The sequence below is a fragment of the Oncorhynchus masou genome, unplaced genomic scaffold, assembly GCF_036934945.1.
Source record: "Oncorhynchus masou masou isolate Uvic2021 unplaced genomic scaffold, UVic_Omas_1.1 unplaced_scaffold_643, whole genome shotgun sequence".
Taxonomy (NCBI): Eukaryota; Metazoa; Chordata; class Actinopteri; order Salmoniformes; family Salmonidae; genus Oncorhynchus; species Oncorhynchus masou.
This window is the reverse complement of record NW_027012865.1, coordinates 244,107-266,492: the sequence shown is the minus strand read 5'-3', so window position 1 is coordinate 266,492 and position 22,386 is coordinate 244,107. Positions and strand designations below refer to the sequence as shown.

The window sequence follows — 22,386 nt, the reverse complement described above, 5'->3', positions numbered from 1 at the left end:
GAATACTTTCACAAGGCACTGTAGAGGAATGGGGTGGTAGTGTTCTGTCCTCAGACCACTGGTCTGGAGTAGGATTAGACAGGGTTAAATAGTGAATGGGGTGGTAGTGTTCTGGACTAGGATTAGACAGGGTTAAATAGTGGAATGGGGTGGTAGTGTTCTGGACTAGGTTTAGACAGGGTTAAATAGTGGAATGGGGTGGTAGTGGTCTGGTCTGGACTAGGATTAGACAGGGTTAAATAGTGAATGGGGTGGTAGTGTTCTGGACTAGGATTAGACAGGGTTAAATAGTGGAATGGGGTGGTGGGTTTTTAAAGAGGGTTAATAGTTGCCATGGTAATTGTCCTTGTTCCCATCTTACCGGAAGTAATTGCAGGTCGGTTGTGACGGGCCTCCCACTCCAGTGCAGTAGGCGGCGGTGTAACGCTGACAAATCCGCCAAAACAAATCATAAAGAAGAAGAAGCGACTCATCAGTAGCAGCTTGCTTTACCAAACAAAAAAATAGTTAAATGTGTCCAGACACGTCCTATGGATGTTCGGCAATGTGTTTTAAATACACTTATTTTTACACCTTAGTACCGTTAATCGTTTTTTTATTTAAAATTTCACTTCCAGTTAGGGACGGCGTTGTTTGTTTGCTGCTAACGTTATAGATGGCTACGGCCGTTTCGACGGCACCAGTAGCTGAAGCTAATTTAGTTAACTTTTCACCAACACGTTTTCCAGAAATAAACAAACGGCTTGTAAAAATGTATATATTAAGTTAAATGATTCATTTTTTTACTTCGGTGAGTAAAGAACCGTCGGTGTCCCCATCTTTCATCAAACCAGCTGGCTACTACAAGTATCTTTTTGTTGGTATATTGACCTAAGCTAGTTGACAAACATTCCCGACAATGAGCTCACTAAGTTACTCCCCCCTTGTTAAAGAAGAGGAGGTCTGCTGGACGGAGAAAGAGGGTCTGTGGGTGAACAGTGTCGTGGAAGAGGACGTTATTACAGTGAAGGAGGAGGATGAAGAAGAGGATGCCGTTTTTGGAGTGATGAAGGAGGAGGAGGAGGATGTTACAGTGAAAGAGGAGGAAGAACCTTTTGGAGAGGAAGAGCAGGATATCTCAAAAGAGGAAGAGGAAGTTGTTTTGGGAGTGCAAGAGGAGGTGACTGATGATCTGATTAACACCCGTGAGTATCTTAAACACAGGCACAAACTCTACTGTCTTAAACACGGGCACAAACTCTACTGTCTTAAACACGGGTACAAACTCTACTGTCTTAAACACGGGCACAAACTATCTGCAGTTGTTGAACCACAGTGTGGTTTTTAAGGGGGTCATTCTACTGAAGGTCTACACTTGTTCTGTACTGTAGGATTTGGGTCGTTCCATGTGATTTCATTCACATTCTGACTGCATCCCCTTTTGACTTGAACGAAACCCGACATGTTTACACATGATACCAAACTCCACCTGGTATCTATTTCAGTGATGAAGACATGGATGTCTCACAATAAGGTGGGGTTGGGTTTGCAAAATGGGTCAACTTTGATCATCTCTATATCCTGAGGATGCTTTGGCATTCAGCTCCAAAAAGTCACTTTCTGACCAATTCTACCATGGGAAAACATGTCTGGAAGGTTTCTGACCACTTCTACCGTGGGAAAACAACATGTCTGGAAGGTTTCTGACCACTTCTACCGTGGGAAAACCACATGTCTGGAAGGTTTCTGACCACTTCTACCATGGGAAAACCACATGTCTGGAAGGTTTCTGACCACGTCTATCGTGGGAAAACATGTCTGGAAGGTTTCTGACCACTTCTACCGTGGGAAAACATGTCTGGAAGGTTTCTGACCACTTCTACCGTGGGAAAACATGTCTGGAAGGTTTCTGACCACTTCTACCGTGGGAAAACATGTCTGGAAGGTTTCTGACCACTTCTACCGTGGGAAAACATGTCTGGAAGGTTTCTGACCACTTCTACCGTGGGACAACATGTCTGGAAGGTTTCTGACCACTTCTACCGTGGGAAAACATGTCTGGAAGGTTTCTGACCACTTCTACCGTGGGAAAACAACATGTCTGGAAGGTTTCTGACCACTTCTACCGTGGGAAAACATGTCTGGAAGGTTTCTGACCACGTCTACCGTGGGAAAACATGTCTGGAAGGTTTCTGACCACTTCTACCGTGGGAAAACATGTCTGGAAGGTTTCTGACCACTTCTACCGTGGGAAAACAACATGTCTGGAAGGTTTCTGACCACGTCTACCGTGGGAAAACATGTCTGGAAGGTTTCTGACCACTTCTACCGTGGGAAAACATGTCTGGAAGGTTTCTGACCACTTCTACCGTGGGAAAACAACATGTCTGGAAGGTTTCTGACCACTTCTACCGTGGGAAAACAACATGTCTGGAAGGTTTCTGACCACTTCTACCGTGGGAAAACAACATGTCTGGAAGGTTTCTGACCACTTCTACCGTGGGAAAACAACATGTCTGGAAGGTTTCTGACCACTTCTACCGTGGGAAAACAACATGTCTGGAAGGTTTCTGACCACTTCTACCGTGGGAAAACAACATGTCTGGAAGGTTTCTGACTACTTCTACCGTGGGAAAACATGTCTGGAAGGTTTCTGACCACTTCTACCGTGGGAAAACATGTCTGGAAGGTTTCTGACCACTTCTACCGTGGGAAAACAACATGTCTGGAAGGTTTCTGACCACTTCTACCGTGGGAAAACAACATGTCTGGAAGGTTTCTGACCACTTCTACCATGGGAAAACATGTCTGGAAGGTTTCTGACCACTTCTACCGTGGGAAAACATGTCTGGAAGGTTTCTGACCACTTCTACCGTGGGAAAACAACATGTCTGGAAGGTTTCTGACCACTTCTACCGTGGGAAAACATGTCTGGAAGGTTTCTGACCACTTCTACCATGGGAAAACCACATGTCTGGAAGGTTTCTGACCACTTCTACCGTGGGAAAACCACATGTCTGGAAGGTTTCTGACCACTTCTACCGTGGGAAAACAACATGTCTGGAAGGTTTCTGACCACTTCTACCGTGGGAAAACATGTCTGGAAGGTTTCTGACCACTTCTACCGTGGGAAAACATGTCTGGAAGGTTTCTGACCACTTCTACCGTGGGAAAACATGTCTGGAAGGTTTCTGACCACTTCTACCGTGGGAAAACATGTCTGGAAGGTTTCTGACCACTTCTACCGTGGGAAAACAACATGTCTGGAAGGTTTCTGACCACTTCTACCGTGGGAAAACATGTCTGGAAGGTTTCTGACCACTTCTACCATGGGAAAACCACATGTCTGGAAGGTTTCTGACCACTTCTACCGTGGGAAAACCACATGTCTGGAAGGTTTCTGACCACTTCTACCGTGGGAAAACAACATGTCTGGAAGGTTTCTGACCACTTCTACCGTGGGAAAACATGTCTGGAAGGTTTCTGACCACTTCTACCGTGGGAAAACATGTCTGGAAGGTTTCTGACCACTTCTACCGTGGGAAAACATGTCTGGAAGGTTTCTGACCACTTCTACCGTGGGACAACATGTCTGGAAGGTTTCTGACCACTTCTACCGTGGGAAAACATGTCTGGAAGGTTTCTGACCACTTCTACCGTGGGAAAACAACATGTCTGGAAGGTTTCTGACCACTTCTACCGTGGGAAAACATGTCTGGAAGGTTTCTGACCACGTCTACCGTGGGAAAACATGTCTGGAAGGTTTCTGACCACTTCTACCGTGGGAAAACATGTCTGGAAGGTTTCTGACCACTTCTACCGTGGGAAAACAACATGTCTGGAAGGTTTCTGACCACGTCTACCGTGGGAAAACATGTCTGGAAGGTTTCTGACCACTTCTACCGTGGGAAAACATGTCTGGAAGGTTTCTGACCACTTCTACCGTGGGAAAACAACATGTCTGGAAGGTTTCTGACCACTTCTACCGTGGGAAAACAACATGTCTGGAAGGTTTCTGACCACTTCTACCGTGGGAAAACAACATGTCTGGAAGGTTTCTGACCACTTCTACCGTGGGAAAACAACATGTCTGGAAGGTTTCTGACCACTTCTACCGTGGGAAAACAACATGTCTGGAAGGTTTCTGACTACTTCTACCGTGGGAAAACATGTCTGGAAGGTTTCTGACCACTTCTACCGTGGGAAAACATGTCTGGAAGGTTTCTGACCACTTCTACCGTGGGAAAACAACATGTCTGGAAGGTTTCTGACCACTTCTACCGTGGGAAAACAACATGTCTGGAAGGTTTCTGACCACTTCTACCGTGGGAAAACATGTCTGGAAGGTTTCTGACCACTTCTACCGTGGGAAAACAACATGTCTGGAAGGTTTCTGACCACTTCTACCGTGGGAAAACATGTCTGGAAGGTTTCTGACCACTTCTACCATGGGAAAACCACATGTCTGGAAGGTTTCTGACCACTTCTACCGTGGGAAAACCACATGTCTGGAAGGTTTCTGACCACTTCTACCGTGGGAAAACAACATGTCTGGAAGGTTTCTGACCACTTCTACCGTGGGAAAACATGTCTGGAAGGTTTCTGACCACTTCTACCGTGGGAAAACATGTCTGGAAGGTTTCTGACCACTTCTACCGTGGGAAAACATGTCTGGAAGGTTTCTGACCACTTCTACCGTGGGAAAACATGTCTGGAAGGTTTCTGACCACTTCTACCGTGGGAAAACAACATGTCTGGAAGGTTTCTGACCACTTCTACCGTGGGAAAACATGTCTGGAAGGTTTCTGACCACTTCTACCATGGGAAAACCACATGTCTGGAAGGTTTCTGACCACTTCTACCGTGGGAAAACCACATGTCTGGAAGGTTTCTGACCACTTCTACCGTGGGAAAACAACATGTCTGGAAGGTTTCTGACCACTTCTACCGTGGGAAAACATGTCTGGAAGGTTTCTGACCACTTCTACCGTGGGAAAACATGTCTGGAAGGTTTCTGACCACTTCTACCGTGGGAAAACATGTCTGGAAGGTTTCTGACCACTTCTACCGTGGGAAAACATGTCTGGAAGGTTTCTGACCACTTCTACCGTGGGAAAACATGTCTGGAAGGTTTCTGACCACTTCTACTGTGGGAAAACCACATGTCTGGAAGGTTTCTGACCACTTCTACCGTGGGAAAACAACATGTCTGGAAGGTTTCTGACCACTTCTACCGTGGGAAAACAACATGTCTGGAAGGTTTCTGACCACTTCTACCGTGGGAAAACAACATGTCTGGAAGGTTTCTGACCACTTCTACCGTGGGAAAACAACATGTCTGGAAGGTTTCTGACCACTTCTACCGTGGGAAAACATGTCTGGAAGGTTTCTGACCACTTCTACCGTGGGAAAACATGTCTGGAAGGTTTCTGACCACTTCTACCGTGGGAAAACATGTCTGGAAGGTTTCTGACCACTTCTACCGTGGGAAAACATGTCTGGAAGGTTTCTGACCACTTCTACCGTGGGAAAACAACATGTCTGGAAGGTTTCTGACCACTTCTACCGTGGGAAAACATGTCTGGAAGGTTTCTGACCACTTCTACCATGGGAAAACCACATGTCTGGAAGGTTTCTGACCACTTCTACCGTGGGAAAACCACATGTCTGGAAGGTTTCTGACCACTTCTACCGTGGGAAAACAACATGTCTGGAAGGTTTCTGACCACTTCTACCGTGGGAAAACATGTCTGGAAGGTTTCTGACCACTTCTACCGTGGGAAAACATGTCTGGAAGGTTTCTGACCACTTCTACCGTGGGAAAACATGTCTGGAAGGTTTCTGACCACTTCTACCGTGGGAAAACATGTCTGGAAGGTTTCTGACCACTTCTACCGTGGGAAAACATGTCTGGAAGGTTTCTGACCACTTCTACTGTGGGAAAACCACATGTCTGGAAGGTTTCTGACCACTTCTACCGTGGGAAAACAACATGTCTGGAAGGTTTCTGACCACTTCTACCGTGGGAAAACAACATGTCTGGAAGGTTTCTGACCACTTCTACCGTGGGAAAACAACATGTCTGGAAGGTTTCTGACCACTTCTACCGTGGGAAAACAACATGTCTGGAAGGTTTCTGACCACTTCTACCGTGGGAAAACAACATGTCTGGAAGGTTTCTGACCACTTCTACCGTGGGAAAACAACATGTCTGGAAGGTTTCTGACCACTTCTACCGTGGGAAAACAACATGTCTGGAAGGTTTCTGACCACTTCTACCGTGGGAAAACAACATGTCTGGAAGGTTTCTGACCACTTCTACCGTGGGAAAACATGTCTGGAATGTTTCTGACCACTTCTACCGTGGGAAAACATGTCTGGAAGGTTTCTGACCACTTCTACCGTGGGAAAACATGTCTGGAAGGTTTCTGACCACTTCTACCGTGGGAAAACATGTCTGGAAGGTTTCTGACCACTTCTACCGTGGGAAAACATGTCTGGAAGGTTTCTGACCACTTCTACCGTGGGAAAACAACATGTCTGGAAGGTTTCTGACCACTTCTACCGTGGGAAAACAACATGTCTGGAAGGTTTCTGACCACTTCTACCGTGGGAAAACAACATGTCTGGAAGGTTTCTGACCACTTCTACCGTGGGAAAACAACATGTCTGGAAGGTTTCTGACCACTTCTACCGTGGGAAAACCACATGTCTGGAAGGTTTCTGACCACTTCTACCGTGGGAAAACAACATGTCTGGAAGGTTTCTGACCACTTCTACCGTGGGAAAACAACATGTCTGGAAGGTTTCTGACCACTTCTACCGTGGGAAAACAACATGTCTGGAAGGTTTTGTTCAAATTTGAAGGGGGTGCAGTCAGGAAGGGATTGAATTAATATGGGACGATCCATTGTTTAGTAGCCTAACAAATATGTTTACTTAAAATGTTGCCTGTACTGACTTTGCTACCCATAAAACTTCAATTAAAAGTCCCTTTTCATTAACCGGGCAACGGCATACATTTCAGCCCGTTTCAAATTAACACCGAGTCTAAATGAATTGTTTGAAGTTACCATCAATTACCATGACTACCTGGATTACTAGACTTGTTTACTGTTTACTAATGTTTGATTTGTTACATTGACATAATGAATGAATAACTCTGGGGAAACATGATGGTAGTCAGCTCCAGTTACCACAGTCAGAAAGCCCGCCTCCTCCACCAATCAGATGAGGGAGTGTGATGACTCGTAATGCCGACCTGTTTGCACGGGCCAGATGAGAAACATGCATTTATTTAGTCTATTGAGTCATTAATGATTTGGTTGTTTATTAAATGTAGTAAAACCAGCCGTTTTTAAAATGCTACGTGTTAATCGAATGTCTTATTCAAACTCAGTTTACCAGTTTATCATGATGTTTGCCCTCACTCATAGTTACTGCGTTGTTTTGAGAATGGCCTGTAGACTAACAATCTTATCATGATGTTTGCCCTCACTCATAGTTACTGCGTTGTTTTGAAAATGGCCTGTAGACTAACAAATTGACACACCTTGATTTTAGATTAAAATGTATTATTTTAAAACAGCTAAACAGAAATGTTCACTGAATTTTTGTTGTTGAAATTGTCCGATTTTTTTTATTTTATTATTTTTAAATTATTATTTTTTTTGGGGGGGGCCCTGTTACATAATAATTTATTTAACTTAACATGAACTTGCAGTCCAATATTGGACCAGTTTCTGTCTCTGTACAAAGGCATCGTCTTCAAGCTATGGAAGATGACAAAATATTTAATAATAATTGATTGTACTTACATGGCACTTTTCTAGACCCCAGACCTCTTTACAGTGTAAAGGGGGAAACTCCCCTCCCTAACTCCACTTACATACTCTTTATTTACATATATTTAATTGGCTCCACCCCCCTCTTCTGAGGACAGAAGGAAGTTTTGTTTTGTTACAGATTTTGTCACATACATTATTCATGGTACTTAATGAATTATTCATACATGGTACTTTCATACACAGGATCGCAGAGCCTTCGGAAAGTATTCACATCCCATGACTCTTTCCACATTTTGATGTGTCACAGCCTGAATTTAAAATGGATGAAATGTATAATTCCCCCCCCACTGGCCTACCAACAATACCCCATAATGTCAAAGTGGTATTATGTTTTTCAACACTTCTTCAGGGTTGGGGGCAGCATTCGGGAATTTTGGATGAAAAGCGTGCCCAAATTAAACCGCCTGCTACTCAGGCCCAAAAGCTAAGATATGCATATTATAGTAGTAGATTTAGATAGAAAACACTCTGAAGTTTCTAAAACTGTTTGAATCATGTCTGTGACGATAACAGAACTTATTTGGCAGGCGAAACCCGTGAGGACAAACCATTCTGATTCTTTTTTTTTGTTTTGAGGTTAGTCTCTTTTATTGGGGGGTGTTGATTGGGAATCCAGATTTCTAAGGGACCTTCTTGCAGTTCCTATCGCTTCCACTGGATGTCAACAGTCTTTAGAAATTGGTTGAGGTTTTTCTTTTGAGAAATGAAGAAGTAACACTGTTCAGAATGAGGCTTGAGGGAAGTGTACTCCTTGTTAGTGTGTAATGAAGAAGTACGGCCATCTTGAACGAGGGTCACTTGTAGTGTTAGATAGAGGAGCGTGACCTGAAAGCTAGCTACACTTTGTTTTCCACCGGTATTCAACACCGATCATCCCGCCTTCAATTTTATCGATTATTTACGTAAAAAAATACCTAAAGTTGTATTACAAAAGTAGTTTGAAACGTTTGGACAAAGCTTACAGGTAACTTTTGTAGTCATGTTGCACAAGTTGGAACCTGGGTTTTTCTGGATCAAACGCGCCAAATAAATTGACATTTTGGATATATATAGACGGAATTAATCGAACAAAAGGACCATTTGTGATGTTTATGGGACATATTGGAGTGCTAACAAAAGAACCTTGTCAAAGAAGGCACAAATTATATCATTATTTCTGCGTTTTGTGTCACGCCTGGAGGGTTGAAATATGATGGTCTGTGTTTGTTTGCTTGGGTGCTATCCTCAGATAATAGCATTGTTTGCTTTCGCTGTAAAGAATTTTTGAAATCTGACACGTTGGCTGGATTCACAACAAGTGTAGCTTTAATTTGGTATCTTGAATGTGTGATTTCATGGAAGTTGAATTTTTATAGAAATTTATTTGAGTTTGGCGTTCTGCATTTTCACTGGATGTTGGCCAGTTGGGATGCTACCGTCCCACATATCCCAGAGAGGTTTTAACAAATGAATGAAAAGCTGAACTGTCTTCAGTCTAAGTATTCAACTCCTTTGTAATGGCAAGCCTAAATAAGTTCAGGATTAAAAATGTGTTTAACCATTCACATAAGTTGCATGGATTCACTCTGTGTGCAGTAAGAGTGTTTAACATGAGTTTTGAATGACTACATCATCTCTGTACCCCATAGTACAGAAATAGAATGGAGCTAAGCACAGGCAGAATCCCAGAGGAAAACCTGGTTCAGTCTGCTTTCCACCAGACACTGGGAGAAGAATTCACCTTTCAGCAGAACAATAAGCTAAAGCACAAAGCCAAATATACGCTGGTGTTGCTAACCAAGGCGACATTGAATTTCCTGAGAGGCCTAGTTACAGTTGGACTTAAAAATCGTCTCGAAAATCTATTGCCAGACTTAAATGGCTGTCTAGCAATGAACAACCAATTTGACAGAGCTTGAAGAATTGTTTTAAATAATAATTAGCAAATATTGTACAGTCCAGGTGCTAAACTCTTAGACGTAGAAAGGCAGAAAGAAGCTGTAGTCGCTGCCTGAGGATTCTAACATGTATTGATGTGAATATTTATGTCAATGGCATCTGAATGGGTCTGAAAAAAAATCTACATCTATTTAATCTGTTTTGATTTCAGGCTGTAATGTGGATTAAGTCAAGGGGTATGAATACTTTCTGAAGGCACTGATAGGAATACAGTTTGATATACAGTCAGACCAATCAGATGACCGGCTTCATCAGTGCCATGGGATCTTTAGAGACCACAGAGTCAGAAGGCCCACCTCCTCGACCAATGAGATGACCGGCTCCTCTGTTCTCGGAACGGAAACTCTTATACTAGATGAGAGTAGCAACAGTTAGCTACTAGGCATCTAAAATAAACCCTTATACTAGATGAGAGTAGCAACAGTTAGCTACTAGGCATCTAAAATAAACCCTTATACTAGATGAGAGTAGCAACAGTTAGCTACTAGGCATCTAAAATAAACCCTTATACTAGATGAGAGTAGCAACAGTTAGCTACTAGGCATCTAAAATAAACCCTTATACTAGATGAGAGTAGCAACAGTTAGCTACTAGGCATCTAAATAAAACCCTTATACTAGATGAGAGTAGCAACAGTTAGCTACTAGGCATCTAAAATAAAACCCTTATACTAGATGAGAGTATCAACAGTTAGCTACTAGGCATCTAAAATAAACCCTTATACTAGATGAGAGTATCAACAGTTAGCTACTAGGCATCTAAAATAAACCCTTATACTAGATGAGAGTATCAACAGTTAGCTACTAGGCATCTAAAAGAGAGTCCACAACTTTACCCATTTGCCGAAAAATGTTTGGCCTTTCTCGATGTTGTGAATTTTTAGTGACGTTGCCAACGCTTGTTCCTGAACGTATTTAGTTATTTGGTCCACAAAGTTGAAACTCGAGGTATGCAATTTTGGATAATGGGGTGTTTCTCCTACGAACCAGAATACGCGCCATCCCATTCCTCATCTGATTGGTTGAGTAGGCCCGGCATTCTGAATTTGTGGCTGTGGTAACTAGTGACCACCATTTTTTTAGCCAGTAAGAAACGGCTAGCCATTGACTGCTAACAGCTGAGAACTGCTAGCTGGCAACACAAAACCATTAAACTTCGGGAGAAATCGGTTGATCGCCCTCTTGTGGGGGAAGTAAGAACTGCCGAAAATGCACAGTCAGAGTATACTAAGACAAAATAAATAAAATTAAGAAATGCATTAAAATGCTGAAATTAAACAATTAACTATGCAAATTAGCAAAAGTTGTGTGCATTAAGGAAATGGACACCTGGCTCAAATAGAAGCCTATCTCCAATAAGAGCCTGTCTCCAATAAGAGCCTGTCTCCAATAAGAGCCTGTCTCCAATAAGAGCCTGTTGTGTTCAGTGATTTAAGCAAATAAAAGCCTGGGCTGTTTATCTACGTTTACGGTGTTCACTATTAGGTTTATTAAATGCAGAACTGATAAGTTCAATAGTGATTTTATTAGTCTACAAAACAATACAGCCACTTTGATTACACGCTACTTTATTAAGGGAACTAGTCTAGATTAAACCCTGTAGGAATCTAGTCTGGAGTAAACCTCCTAGGAAGACAGTCCCATGGCACTTATCGCAAGAGTTGGGATGTTAATGCTGGTGTCCTGGCAAAATGTCCATTCATCCCATCCCCTCCTCCTTTAACTATTCCCCAGGTTGTTTCTGTAAATGACAATATGTTCTCAGTCAACTTACCTGGGAAAATAAATAGTTTTTTAAATTCAGATTTCTCTGTTTAACCAATACTGTTTTTGTTTTATCTTTGACAGGAGAGAGACCAGACTCTCACTCTGACAGCGGGAAGAGTCCTTCAGAGGATCCAGATCCAGAGATATCCAAACCAGCAAGACAACACCACTACTGCCATTGTGGAAAGAGTTTTTGGTGGTTAGGGCACTTTAGAGACCATAAGAGAATGCACATAGGGGAGAAGCCTTACCAATGCTCCCAGTGTGAAAAAAGTTTTAGCCACTTGTGGAGCCTGAAATGCCATAATAGAATACACACAGGAGAGAAGTCTTTCCACTGCTCCCTGTGTGGAAACAGTTTTACCCACTTAAGGGCCCTGAAAAGACACGAAATGACACACACAGAAGATAAGGCTCATCACTGCTCCCAGTGCGGAAAGAGTTTTACCCTGTTAGGGAGCCTGAAAAGACATGAGATAATACACTCTGGAGAAAAGCCTCACCACTGCTCTCAGTGTGGAAAGAGTTTCAGCTGGTTAACAAGCCTGAAAATACATGAGAGAACACATACAGGGGAAAAGCCTTTCCACTGCTCTCAGTGTGGGAAAAGATTTTCCCAGTTAGGGGATCTAAAAGAACATAATAGAACGCACACTGGAGAAAAGCCTTACCACTGTTCCCAGTGTGGGAAGAGATTCACCCGGTCAGGAAACCTGAAAAATCATGAGCTAACACACTCTGTATATAAGCCTTATCACTGCTCCCAGTGTGAAAAAACATTTTTTTCATCAAATGCCCTGAAACAACATGAGTTAACACATGCTGAAGAGAAACCTTTCCACTGTTCCCAGTGTCGAAAGAGATTTTTCTTATCAGGGCACCTGAAAAGACATGAGCTAATACACTCTGCGGAGAAGCCTTTCCAATGTTCTTATTGTGAAAAGAGTTTTAAGAGTTTATGGAACATGAAAGTGCATCAAAAAACACACACAAAGGAGAAGCCTTCCACTGCTCCCACTGTGGGATGAAATGTACATGGTTTCAACAATTCAAAGAGCATGAAAAATCAACAGCTGAGAGAAGTTATTAGTGGTCCCAGAGTGGGAAGGGATATAGAACAACACATGGGATGAGAGCCATTTGTGAAAGAAAATCTATTGAAGATAGTTTGGTTTATTTATTGTATATAAAAATGTTGTGAAAGATATTATTCATGTGGAATATCCCTTTACCATGTTCCTTTACCTGTAAAGGGTAACATCTAAGATGACGTGAGGGAACATTTATTTGGACAGTTTTTTTGGGGGGGGTATCTGTACTTTACTTTTTTTTAAACTTATTTTGCTACATTCCTAAAGAAAAAATAATGTACTTTTTTTACTCCATACATTTCCCTGACACCCAAACGTACTCATTACATTTAGAATGCTTAGCAGGACAGGAAAATGGTCCAATTCACACACTTATCAAGAGAACATCCCTACTGTGTCTGATCTGGCGGACTCACTAAACAGAAACGCTTCATTCGTAACTGAGTCAGGGGCTCCAACCCTTAAGACATATCTGTGAATAAAAAGAAAAAAAAGAAAATTGTGCTGTCTGGTTTGCCTAGTATAAGGAATTTGAAATTATTTATACTTTTTACTTTTAAAATCATATACTTTTAGACTTTTACTCTAGTATTTTACCGGGTGACTTTCACTTTTAGTTGAGTCATTTTCTGTTAAGGCATCTTTACTTTTACTCAAGTATGATGTTGTATGTATGATTTATCAAGTATGGTTGGGTCCCACCACTGTTCATCAACAAACTGTGTGACAAACCTGAACTTTCTTTTTGTGAGTAGCCTACAATAAATGTTTTTTTTTTTGGACAATGTTGGGCCATTACCAATGTCCACTAGGGCGCACATGGCCACTAGGGCGCACATGACCACTAGGGCGCACATGTCCACTAGGGCGCACATGGCCACTATGGCGCACAAGTCCACTAGGGCGCACATGGCCACTAGGGCGCACATGGCCACTAGGGCGCACATGGCCACTTGGACTTAAAGTTCATGCAGTTCAAGAACACACACACAGTGCTCCCATTGTCTGATATTTTTGACTGAGAACATGTTTTTGTTTTTGAGGTTCCTGACTAGATAGACTGCATGCACAGAGACTGTCCTGACTCGATACACTGGGGGGTGGCAGGGTAGCCTAGTGGTTAGAGCGTTGGACTAGTAACCAGAAGGTTGCGAGTTCAAACCCCCGAGCGGACAAGGTACAAATCTGTCGTTCTGCCCCTGAACAGGCAGTTAACCCACTGTTCCCAGGCCATCATTGAAAATAAGAATTTGTTCTTAACTGACTTGCCTGGTTAAATAAAGGTACCATTTTTAATAAAAAAACTCGATAGACTGCATGCACAGAGACTGTCCTGACTCGATAGACTCGTTATTCACCTTGTTGTTGAAATACGTCATTAAAGACATTAGCGAGACGTACAATTGCGCAACTAAAATCTTCTCTGCAAAAACGTCTAGATTAATTTACAGATTTCTTGATTTAACTAATTAATTGATTAATTCTGATTATTTTGGAAGTGCAGTTGTCATATTATATGGTTAAATCTAAGATTGTGTGAGGGAACTTTGATTTGAACAGGTGTACACTGCATTTGCTAAAAGACTCTGAGACCATGAGAAACAAGATTCTCTAGTCTGATGAAACCAAAATTGAACTCTTTGGCCTGAATGCCAAGTGTCACGTCTGGAGGAAACCTGGCACCATCCCTACGGTGAAGCATGGTGGTGGCAGCATCATGCTGTGGGGATGTTTTTCAGCGGCAGAGACTGGGAGACTAGTCAGGATCAAGGGAAGTACAGAAAGAGCATTGATGAAAACCTGCTCCAAAGCGCTCAGGACCTCAGACTGGGGCGAAGATTCACCTTCCAACAGGACCACAAGCCTAAGCACACAGCCAAGAAAACGTAGGAGAGGCTTCGGGACAAGGTCTCAATGTCCTTGAGTAGCCCAACCAGAGACCGGACTTGAACCTGATCGAACATCTCCGGAGAGACCTGAGAATAGCTATGCAGCAACGGTACACCTGACAAAGCTTGAGGGGATGTGCCAAGCTCGTAGCGTCATACCCAAGAAGACTCGAGGCTGTAATCGCTGCCAGAGGAGCTTCAACAAAGTACTGAGTAAAGTGTCTGAATACTTATGTAAATGTGGTATTTACATTTGATAAATTTGATAACAAATTCCCCAAAACCTGTTTTTGCTTTGTCATTATGGGGTATTGTGATGTCATAATGGGATATTTGTGTGAGTAGATTGATGACAAAAAAACCCTGATGTATATTCCATTTTAGAATAAGGCTGTAACGTAACAAAAATGTGGAAAAAGTCAAGGGGTCTGAATACTTTTCCCGAATGCACTGTATGTAGCCTTGCTGGATAGATGCCGAGTTAAGAAATGCTTGTACCTTCTTTTTTTTTACCCATATCAACTGGAACCATCCATATCAACTGGAACCTGTCTTTACCATCCATATCAACTGGAACCAGTCTATACCATACATACCAACTGGAACCAGTCTTTACCATCCATATCAACTGGAACCAGTCTTTACCATCCATACCAACTGCAACCTGTCTATACCATACATACCAACTGGAACCTGTCTTTACATACTGTGAACCACTATCTGGATGTTCTTTAAAATAAGTGGTCATTTTTAGACTGTTGGGACATTGTTTACTTCCTCTTTCTATTCCACATCAAGTAATTCATCCCAGAAGTAAGATTTAATTAAAACAAAACAGATAAAAACAGATATAAAAATCCACCTTATTGAACAGCGGGGACTGTGAAGCAACACAAACACAGACACATCCATACAAACACACGATAACATACGCACTCTACACACACATGTACACATGGATCTTGTGTTATAGATATGTGGTTGCGGAGTAGAGTCCTGAGGGCACACACTTAATATGTTGTGAAATCTGTTATACATTTTTAAAAACATTACAATATATTCAGAACTGCCTTAAGTTTCCTGGATCAATATTAAATCCAAATGTGGGGTCCCCTAAATAATAATAACTTGTTTCTCTTCAAATGGGTATAGAATACAACATTTTACACTGTCAGAATTCACTTTCATGTCAGTATGTGTTGGCACAGCCTGTGGGACCTCACATTTAGTGAACTAGAAAGACACGTTTATATTATTATCATAAACACTGAACAAAAATATAAAAACAACAACTTCAAAACATTGACTGAGTTACAGTTGATATGAGGAACTCAGGCAACATCACCAGTCCTGACTTGCCACTCTATGTAGTGAATCAGTAGCATTGAGTAGACCTCCACAAACCAATTCTAACCAGGCTTTGTGCGCAGGGGGCGTTTTTCATGATGAAACAGGAAAGAGCTTTTCTCCAAAACTGTTGCCGCCAAGTTTGAAGCACAGAATCGTCTCGTGTCATTGTACGCTGATGGGGTTAAGATTTCCCTCCAATGGAACTAAGGGACCTAGACTTGACCAGCCCCAGACCAGTATTCCTCCTGCACCACATTGTAGCCACTGCGGTCCGGCAGGTAGAATTATCTTGGCATCACGCCAAAGCCACATTCACGCGTTCCCACTGCTCCAGAGTCCATTGGCGGGGAGATTTACACCACTCCAGCTGACGCTTGGTATTGCACATGGGGATTTTAGGCCACGGAAACGTGTACGACAGCGTGTTCCAGTTCCCGCCAATATCCAGCAACTTCGCACAGCCGTTGAAGAGGAGTGGGGCAACATTTCCACAGGCCACAATGAACAGCCTGATCAACTCTATGAGAAGGTGATGTGTCGCGCTGCACGAGACAAATGGTGGTCACACCAGATAAGGACTGGTTTTCTGATCTCCGCCCCTACTTTAATTTATTTTATGTATCTGTATTTCCAGTCATGTGAAATCCATAGATTCGGAATTTATTTCAATTTACTGATGTCCTTTATATGAACTGTAACTCTGTAAAATCCTTGATATTGTTATGTGTTGCGTCTATATTTTTGTTCAGTGTATATAGCATTTGTAAACACAGTTAGTCGACACCTGGGGCCTGTTGCACAAAACTAGGATAAGGGATTAAGCCAGGATATCTTGGTGATCCTGGCTCAATTGATCCGTAATCCGGTTGCACTAAAGATGGATAGGGGGCAGGAGGATATGTTATGGTATAAATTACCATGGAGATTTATTCTGTGGAGCTAGCCTGCTCCAGACCAGGCTAAATTCCAGGATCTATTTAATCTCATCCCTAATGTCAGTCAGCAGTCACCACAAATGGAAACCAATAGTTATTTCACTGCTCACTATACATTGTTATCACATATAACTAGACCCACTGTTATTATTTAAACGTTTGTGATCAGTAATTTCAATGATTTTGGATAAAAAATGATTTTTAGATGATGTTGCTATCATTAGATAATTTACAGTTTCCCATAGACTATAAGGCTATATATAAAATGATAGAATATTAGGGCCACAGAGGGGGAAAAACACACAAGTCATAATATTGTAACCAGTTGTTTTAAAGGAGGACAGTTGTTAAAATGACAGATGTGGGGCATTTCGTGAAATTGTACTTCAGTATGGTTTCATAAACAAAGACATGCTGATGTGCCAGAATATTAAGTATCACATTGTCATAAGTATCAAAACTGTAAAAACAATATGTAGCTTTTCTGCAGAAAGAACCAGCCTCATAAATGTATGACTTTATCCTTTTTCTTCAGTGTGGCCCTAGTACTCTGTCATATAAACAAATACACATTCCATATGAATATAAAAACACAATGTGTAACATTATGTTCCTTTATTGAATAACACCAAGTCACTTGGCTCTGTCATAACCTCACATGGTCTCTCCTATCATTGCTATGCAGACGACACACAATTAATCTTCTCCTTTCCCCCTTCTGATGACCAGGTGGCGAATCGCATCTCTGCATGTCTGGCAGACATATCAGTGTGGATGACGGATCACCACCTCAAGCTGAACCTCGGCAAGACGGAGCTGCTCTTCCTCCCGGGGAAGGACTGCCCGTTCCATGATCTCGCCATCACGGTTGACAACTCCATTGTGTCCTCCTCCCAGAGCGCTAAGAACCTTGGCGTGATCCTGGACAACACCCTGTCGTTCTCAACCAACATCATGGCGGTGGCCCGTTCCTGTAGGTTCATGCTCTACAACATCCGCAGAGTACGACCCTGCCTCACACAGGAAGCGGCGCAGGTCCTAATCCAGGCACTTGTCATCTCCCGTCTGGATTACTGCAACTCGCTGTTGGCTGGGCTCCCTGCCTGTGCCATTAAACCCCTACAACTCATCCAGAACGCCGCAGCCCGTCTGGTGTTCAACCTTCCCAAGTTCTCTCACGTCACCCCGCTCCTCCGCTCTCTCTACTGGCTTCCAGTTGAAGCTCGCATCCGCTACAAGACCATGGTGCTTGCCTACGGAGCTGTGAGGGGAACGGCACCGCAGTACCTCCAGGCTCTGATCAGGCCCTACACCCAAGCAAGGGCACTGCGTTCATCCACCTCTGGCCTGCTCGCCTCCCTACCATTGAGGAAGTACAGTTCCCACTCAGCCCAGTCAAAACTGTTCGCTGCTCTGGCCCCCCAATGGTGGAACAAACTCCCTCACGACGCCAGGACAGCGGAGTCAATTACCACCTTCCGGAGACACCTGAAACCCCACCTCTTCAAGGAATACCTAGGATAGAATAAGTAATCCTTCTCACCACCCCCCCCTTAATGATTTAGATGCACTATTGTAAAGTGGCTGTTCCACTGGATGTCAGAAGGTGAATTCACCAATTTGTAAGTCGCTCTGGATAAGAGCGTCTGCTAAATGACTTAAATGTAAATGAATAAGGACAAAACAAAGCAGGTAAACCATCAGCTCCTTTCGAAACTGAAGTCACAGTGACTCTACAAGATGGAAAGCACAGAATCCAAGCATATTATACAAAATGATACATACACATTCAAAGGTCTGTATATAACACACCCTGCATGTCTGCACACTAAAATAAATGCAGGACAAATCCATACACATCAACTGAACAGACAAATGAATGGATGCAGTAGCCTCCCTGCAGCCTTGTATTACACACAGTATACTGCACAAACATCATAAGAGGCCAAATTCGTCAAAAAACGAACCCAAAAAAACCCAAATTCCTCTGCCACCGCAGGACATATTTAACCAAAATTGAAAGCACACATACTAACTAAAATAATTCAACACATATTGGTCCCTCAGCAGCCGACCACTGTCGTCATCAGGGAAGATTGCCGGATTGTCCCAGTCCATGGCTGGTGGCACTCTGGGGGCCCTCTCCTTCCTCAGGCAGGCCACATGGTGGAGGACAGCACAAGCCACAGTAATATCACATGCCCTAACAGGGCTGACCCTTAATTTGTGAAGGCAGTGAAAGCGTGCCTTCAGGAGGCCAAAGGTCATTTCAACTCTGGCCCTGGTCCTGGCATGGGCATGGTTGTAGGCCTGCTGTGCTTCCTGGGGGTCTGTGAAAGGTGTCAGGAGAAAAGGCTGGCAGCCATACCCCCTGTCTCCCAGCAACACACCAGAGAATTCACCTGTCAACACAAAATCTCATCATTACTACCTCATAAACACAGTGATATTCTTGACACAGCCATGATGGTTATAAATAGGGGTTGTGTGGCTTACCTTGTGATAGGCACTGATAGATTTCAGAGGCCCGAAAGATTCTGGAGTCATGGACTGAGCCAGGCCATTTTGCCACAACATTGCTGATCACACAGTCAGCATTGCAGACCATCTGAAATCATAAGATGAGGAATATTACACCAATCAATGCACATCACTGGCAATGCAGAGTGTTCGTCAATGGACAATATCAAAAAGTTATGTTCACCTGAACATTAATGCTGTGAAAGGATTTCCTATTCACAAAATCGGCCTCATGGGCACCTGAGGGGGCTTTTATCCTTATGTGTGTGCAGTCCACTGCACCAATGACATTGGGGAAACCTGTCACACAAAGTAATGAGTATACTACTATGTGTTAACAGTTGTCCTGTAATTTGTAGATCCTCTTACCTGCAATCCTATAAAACTCCTCTTTGATGTCACAGAGTCTTCTGTGGCCAGGGAAGGAGATGAAGACATCTGCTAATGCTTTGATAGCCAGACACACACTCCTTATTGTGCGGCAAATTGTGGCCTTGTTCAGCTGTTCTGCATCCCCCACCTGAGTACAGGAAGGCTCCACTAGCAAAAAAGCGCAAGGCCACACAAACCATTTGCTCCACACTCAGTGCATGGCTCCGTGCAGTGCGGTGCTTAATCCTGGGACCCAGTAGTCTGCATAGATACCTGATGCCATCTGCAGAAAACCTGTATCTTTCATATAGATGGTCATCAGGGAAGGCCAGTGGGTCCAACTGGTCCCTGAAGACCCTTTCTCGCCTGAAGGCTCTCCTCAGCACAAGTGCTTCTTCATCCACCACATCTCGCACGAATGGGCATGCCATTGTCAGAGCAGAAAGGAACACACAATTTTGGGCCTTCATATAGGCTAGTGGCCACACCTGGTGCTGGGGGGGTGGGCAAAAGAGGGCGATGCCTTATAACGATGACTTGGTTGTACTGATTGCTGGGAAAATAAAAAAAACCTTAGAAAGATGCCACCGTCCTGTGTGCTCACAATAAGAGCTCATATGTCATGGCTCACTTGACTTTACGAGAATATACCTAATTTTTATTTTGAGCTGTGTCATCTTCTTGGAGCTGGGGGAGGAAAGAAAAATAATGATTAATACATTTGTGTTACAGTTAGCATACAGTGTACATTGAAGGCATATCTCACCTCCCTCTCAATTTTTTTATTTCAAGGTCCAGTTTCCTAATTGTCCTCTTTTTTATTTCGGACTCCAGTGCAAGATTTTCCATCTTTTTCTTCTTGTACTGAATGTCTATGTCTGCCAGTTCTATTTGGCGCCGGAGGTGGTTGCCATACAACTTTCTGATAGCTTGTGAGCTCTGTGAACACAATACAATTAGCGCAGCTGGAATTTGGCAGGATGTGGTGTCCTTTTATTAATACGCACTATGTTGCCAGGCTGGTTTTCCCACTGTATAGCATCTGGGTCCTGTAAAATAAATTAGATTTTTTGATTTTGATGAGGACTCCTCACCATTGTAGAGTAAATAGTACTTTCACAGTCTTAACATGATACCTCATGCCTTCTGGAATCCAGAGAGATGGTCTCCTCCTCATCATCGTCTCCATCATGTGCTGTTGCTGCTGCACTGGGGCCTTCACCCTATCACATTTAATCGGATTCATATTGAAGCTAGTAGACAAGACATGCCAGGCCTACAGTATGCCTTTGATGGAGTACTCACTGGATCAGCATCGTCTGGTGCTTGTGCTGGTGGCTCTAACAGGAACACAGTGCTGCCAGACACTGCAAGGCAATAGGTAAACCAAAGTCAGACAGTCCAAATTGATTCAATATGAATGTGGTTGTATCCCATGTAGAGATGGAAGGACATACCTTGAATGAAGCGGGTGGCATCTTGGGAGGAACCTATGCTCGTCTCTTTCCCCCCAGGGATCCCCTCTAAGACGGGCCTGCCTTTATTTAGCTCCAAGGCCATGTCCTCTGCTGGGGTAAGGTCAGCCTTTGGTGACCCACCACCCGTGCCTTGTCTGTGGGTATTCTTTTTCACTGCTAAAACAGTACAGACAATGTGTGAGCAGGCACCTTCTGGGTACAATATATGCTTGTGCTTTGTTAAATATTAGTCAGGGACCATACCATTCTGCAGAATGTTCTTGTATTTGATTTTGACCTACTGCCATGTCCGTTTTGGCCCGTTATTGTTTAATCTACACACACACACATTTAATGGAGTCACACTGCAAAAAATTACTTGGTATTTTTGTCTTGTTTTCAGTAAAAATATCAAAAAATTTATCATAGCTTTATACAGTGTGATGGAGTTACTTTACACAATTTCACTCATATCTGCAGTGCATTTCAATTAAAAATTTAACCGTTTCATAATTACAGTACAACTGCATTTTTGGGGATGTGAATTAAATATTTGAATTGTAATTGTGATGTTTCAGCGGAGCGGTGAGTGTGTAATTGTGCACTACTTACGCATTCAGGCGGTCTGCAATACTTTGCCACGCTTTTTCTCTTTGCTTTATCACTGTGGCGGTGTTGCCTTTCTTCTTAATTATATCTTTTACCTCCTCGTATGCCTCCATGAAGATTTGTGCTTCCGACGGGGAAAAGTACGCGGCTCTAGTTGCCATGGTAAATCAGTTAATCTGTGATCTGTGGCGGGGTCTATTTGAGTGAGCCGTGAGCGCGCACCTATCCAGGATTGGTTTCACCTGGCTTAATGAATCCGTGTCTGCTCATCCTGGCTTGGTCTTTGTGCAACCAATTAAGCCTGGACGCACATGTTTTGGCTTCATTGAGCTCAGCTGAGTCATTTATCCCGGATGTCTTAATTCTACTTTTGTGCAACAGGCCCCTGTTCTTTACAAAGCACGTGACAAATACAATTTGGTTTGATTTCGTCCCCCCAAAAACATGATTACTTGCCTCTGAAATAAAACCATCAAGTGATATATTTAAACAAATACAAGTCTGTCATTGAACAACCCTGGGGCCTGTTGCACAAAAGTAGAATTAAGACATCCGGGATAAATGACTCAGCTGAGCTCAATGAAGCCAAAACATGTGCGTCCAGGCTTAATTGGTTGCACAAAGACCAAGCCA

General features: G+C 43.0%; 1 protein-coding gene and 1 pseudogene across 1 annotated transcript; one reads left to right on the top strand and one right to left on the bottom strand.

The window, feature by feature from the left end:
• The first annotated feature begins 469 nt into the window (after positions 1 to 469).
• Positions 470 to 14,782, top strand: LOC135536615 (zinc finger protein 79-like). The gene is made up of 2 exons (XM_064962903.1): positions 470 to 1,184; positions 11,612 to 14,782. The coding sequence occupies exons 1-2, from the start codon at positions 899 to 901 to the stop codon at positions 12,556 to 12,558; spliced, it is 1,233 nt and encodes a 410-aa protein (XP_064818975.1). The 5' UTR covers positions 470 to 898; the 3' UTR covers positions 12,559 to 14,782.
• Positions 14,783 to 18,722: 3,940 nt separating this feature from the next.
• On the bottom strand, positions 18,723 to 20,332 carry LOC135536616 (putative nuclease HARBI1; annotated as a pseudogene).
• Between the last annotated feature and the right edge of the window lie 2,054 nt (positions 20,333 to 22,386).

Bases quoted from the DNA above. Each gene is read 5' to 3' on its own strand.
- LOC135536615 (XM_064962903.1), top strand. From the start codon at position 899: ATGAGCTCACTAAGTTACTCCCCCCTTGTTAAAGAAGAGGAGGTCTGC. The intron at 1,185-11,611 runs GTGAGTATCTTA...TATCTTTGACAG, and splicing joins TGATGATCTGATTAACACCC to GAGAGAGACCAGACTCTCAC.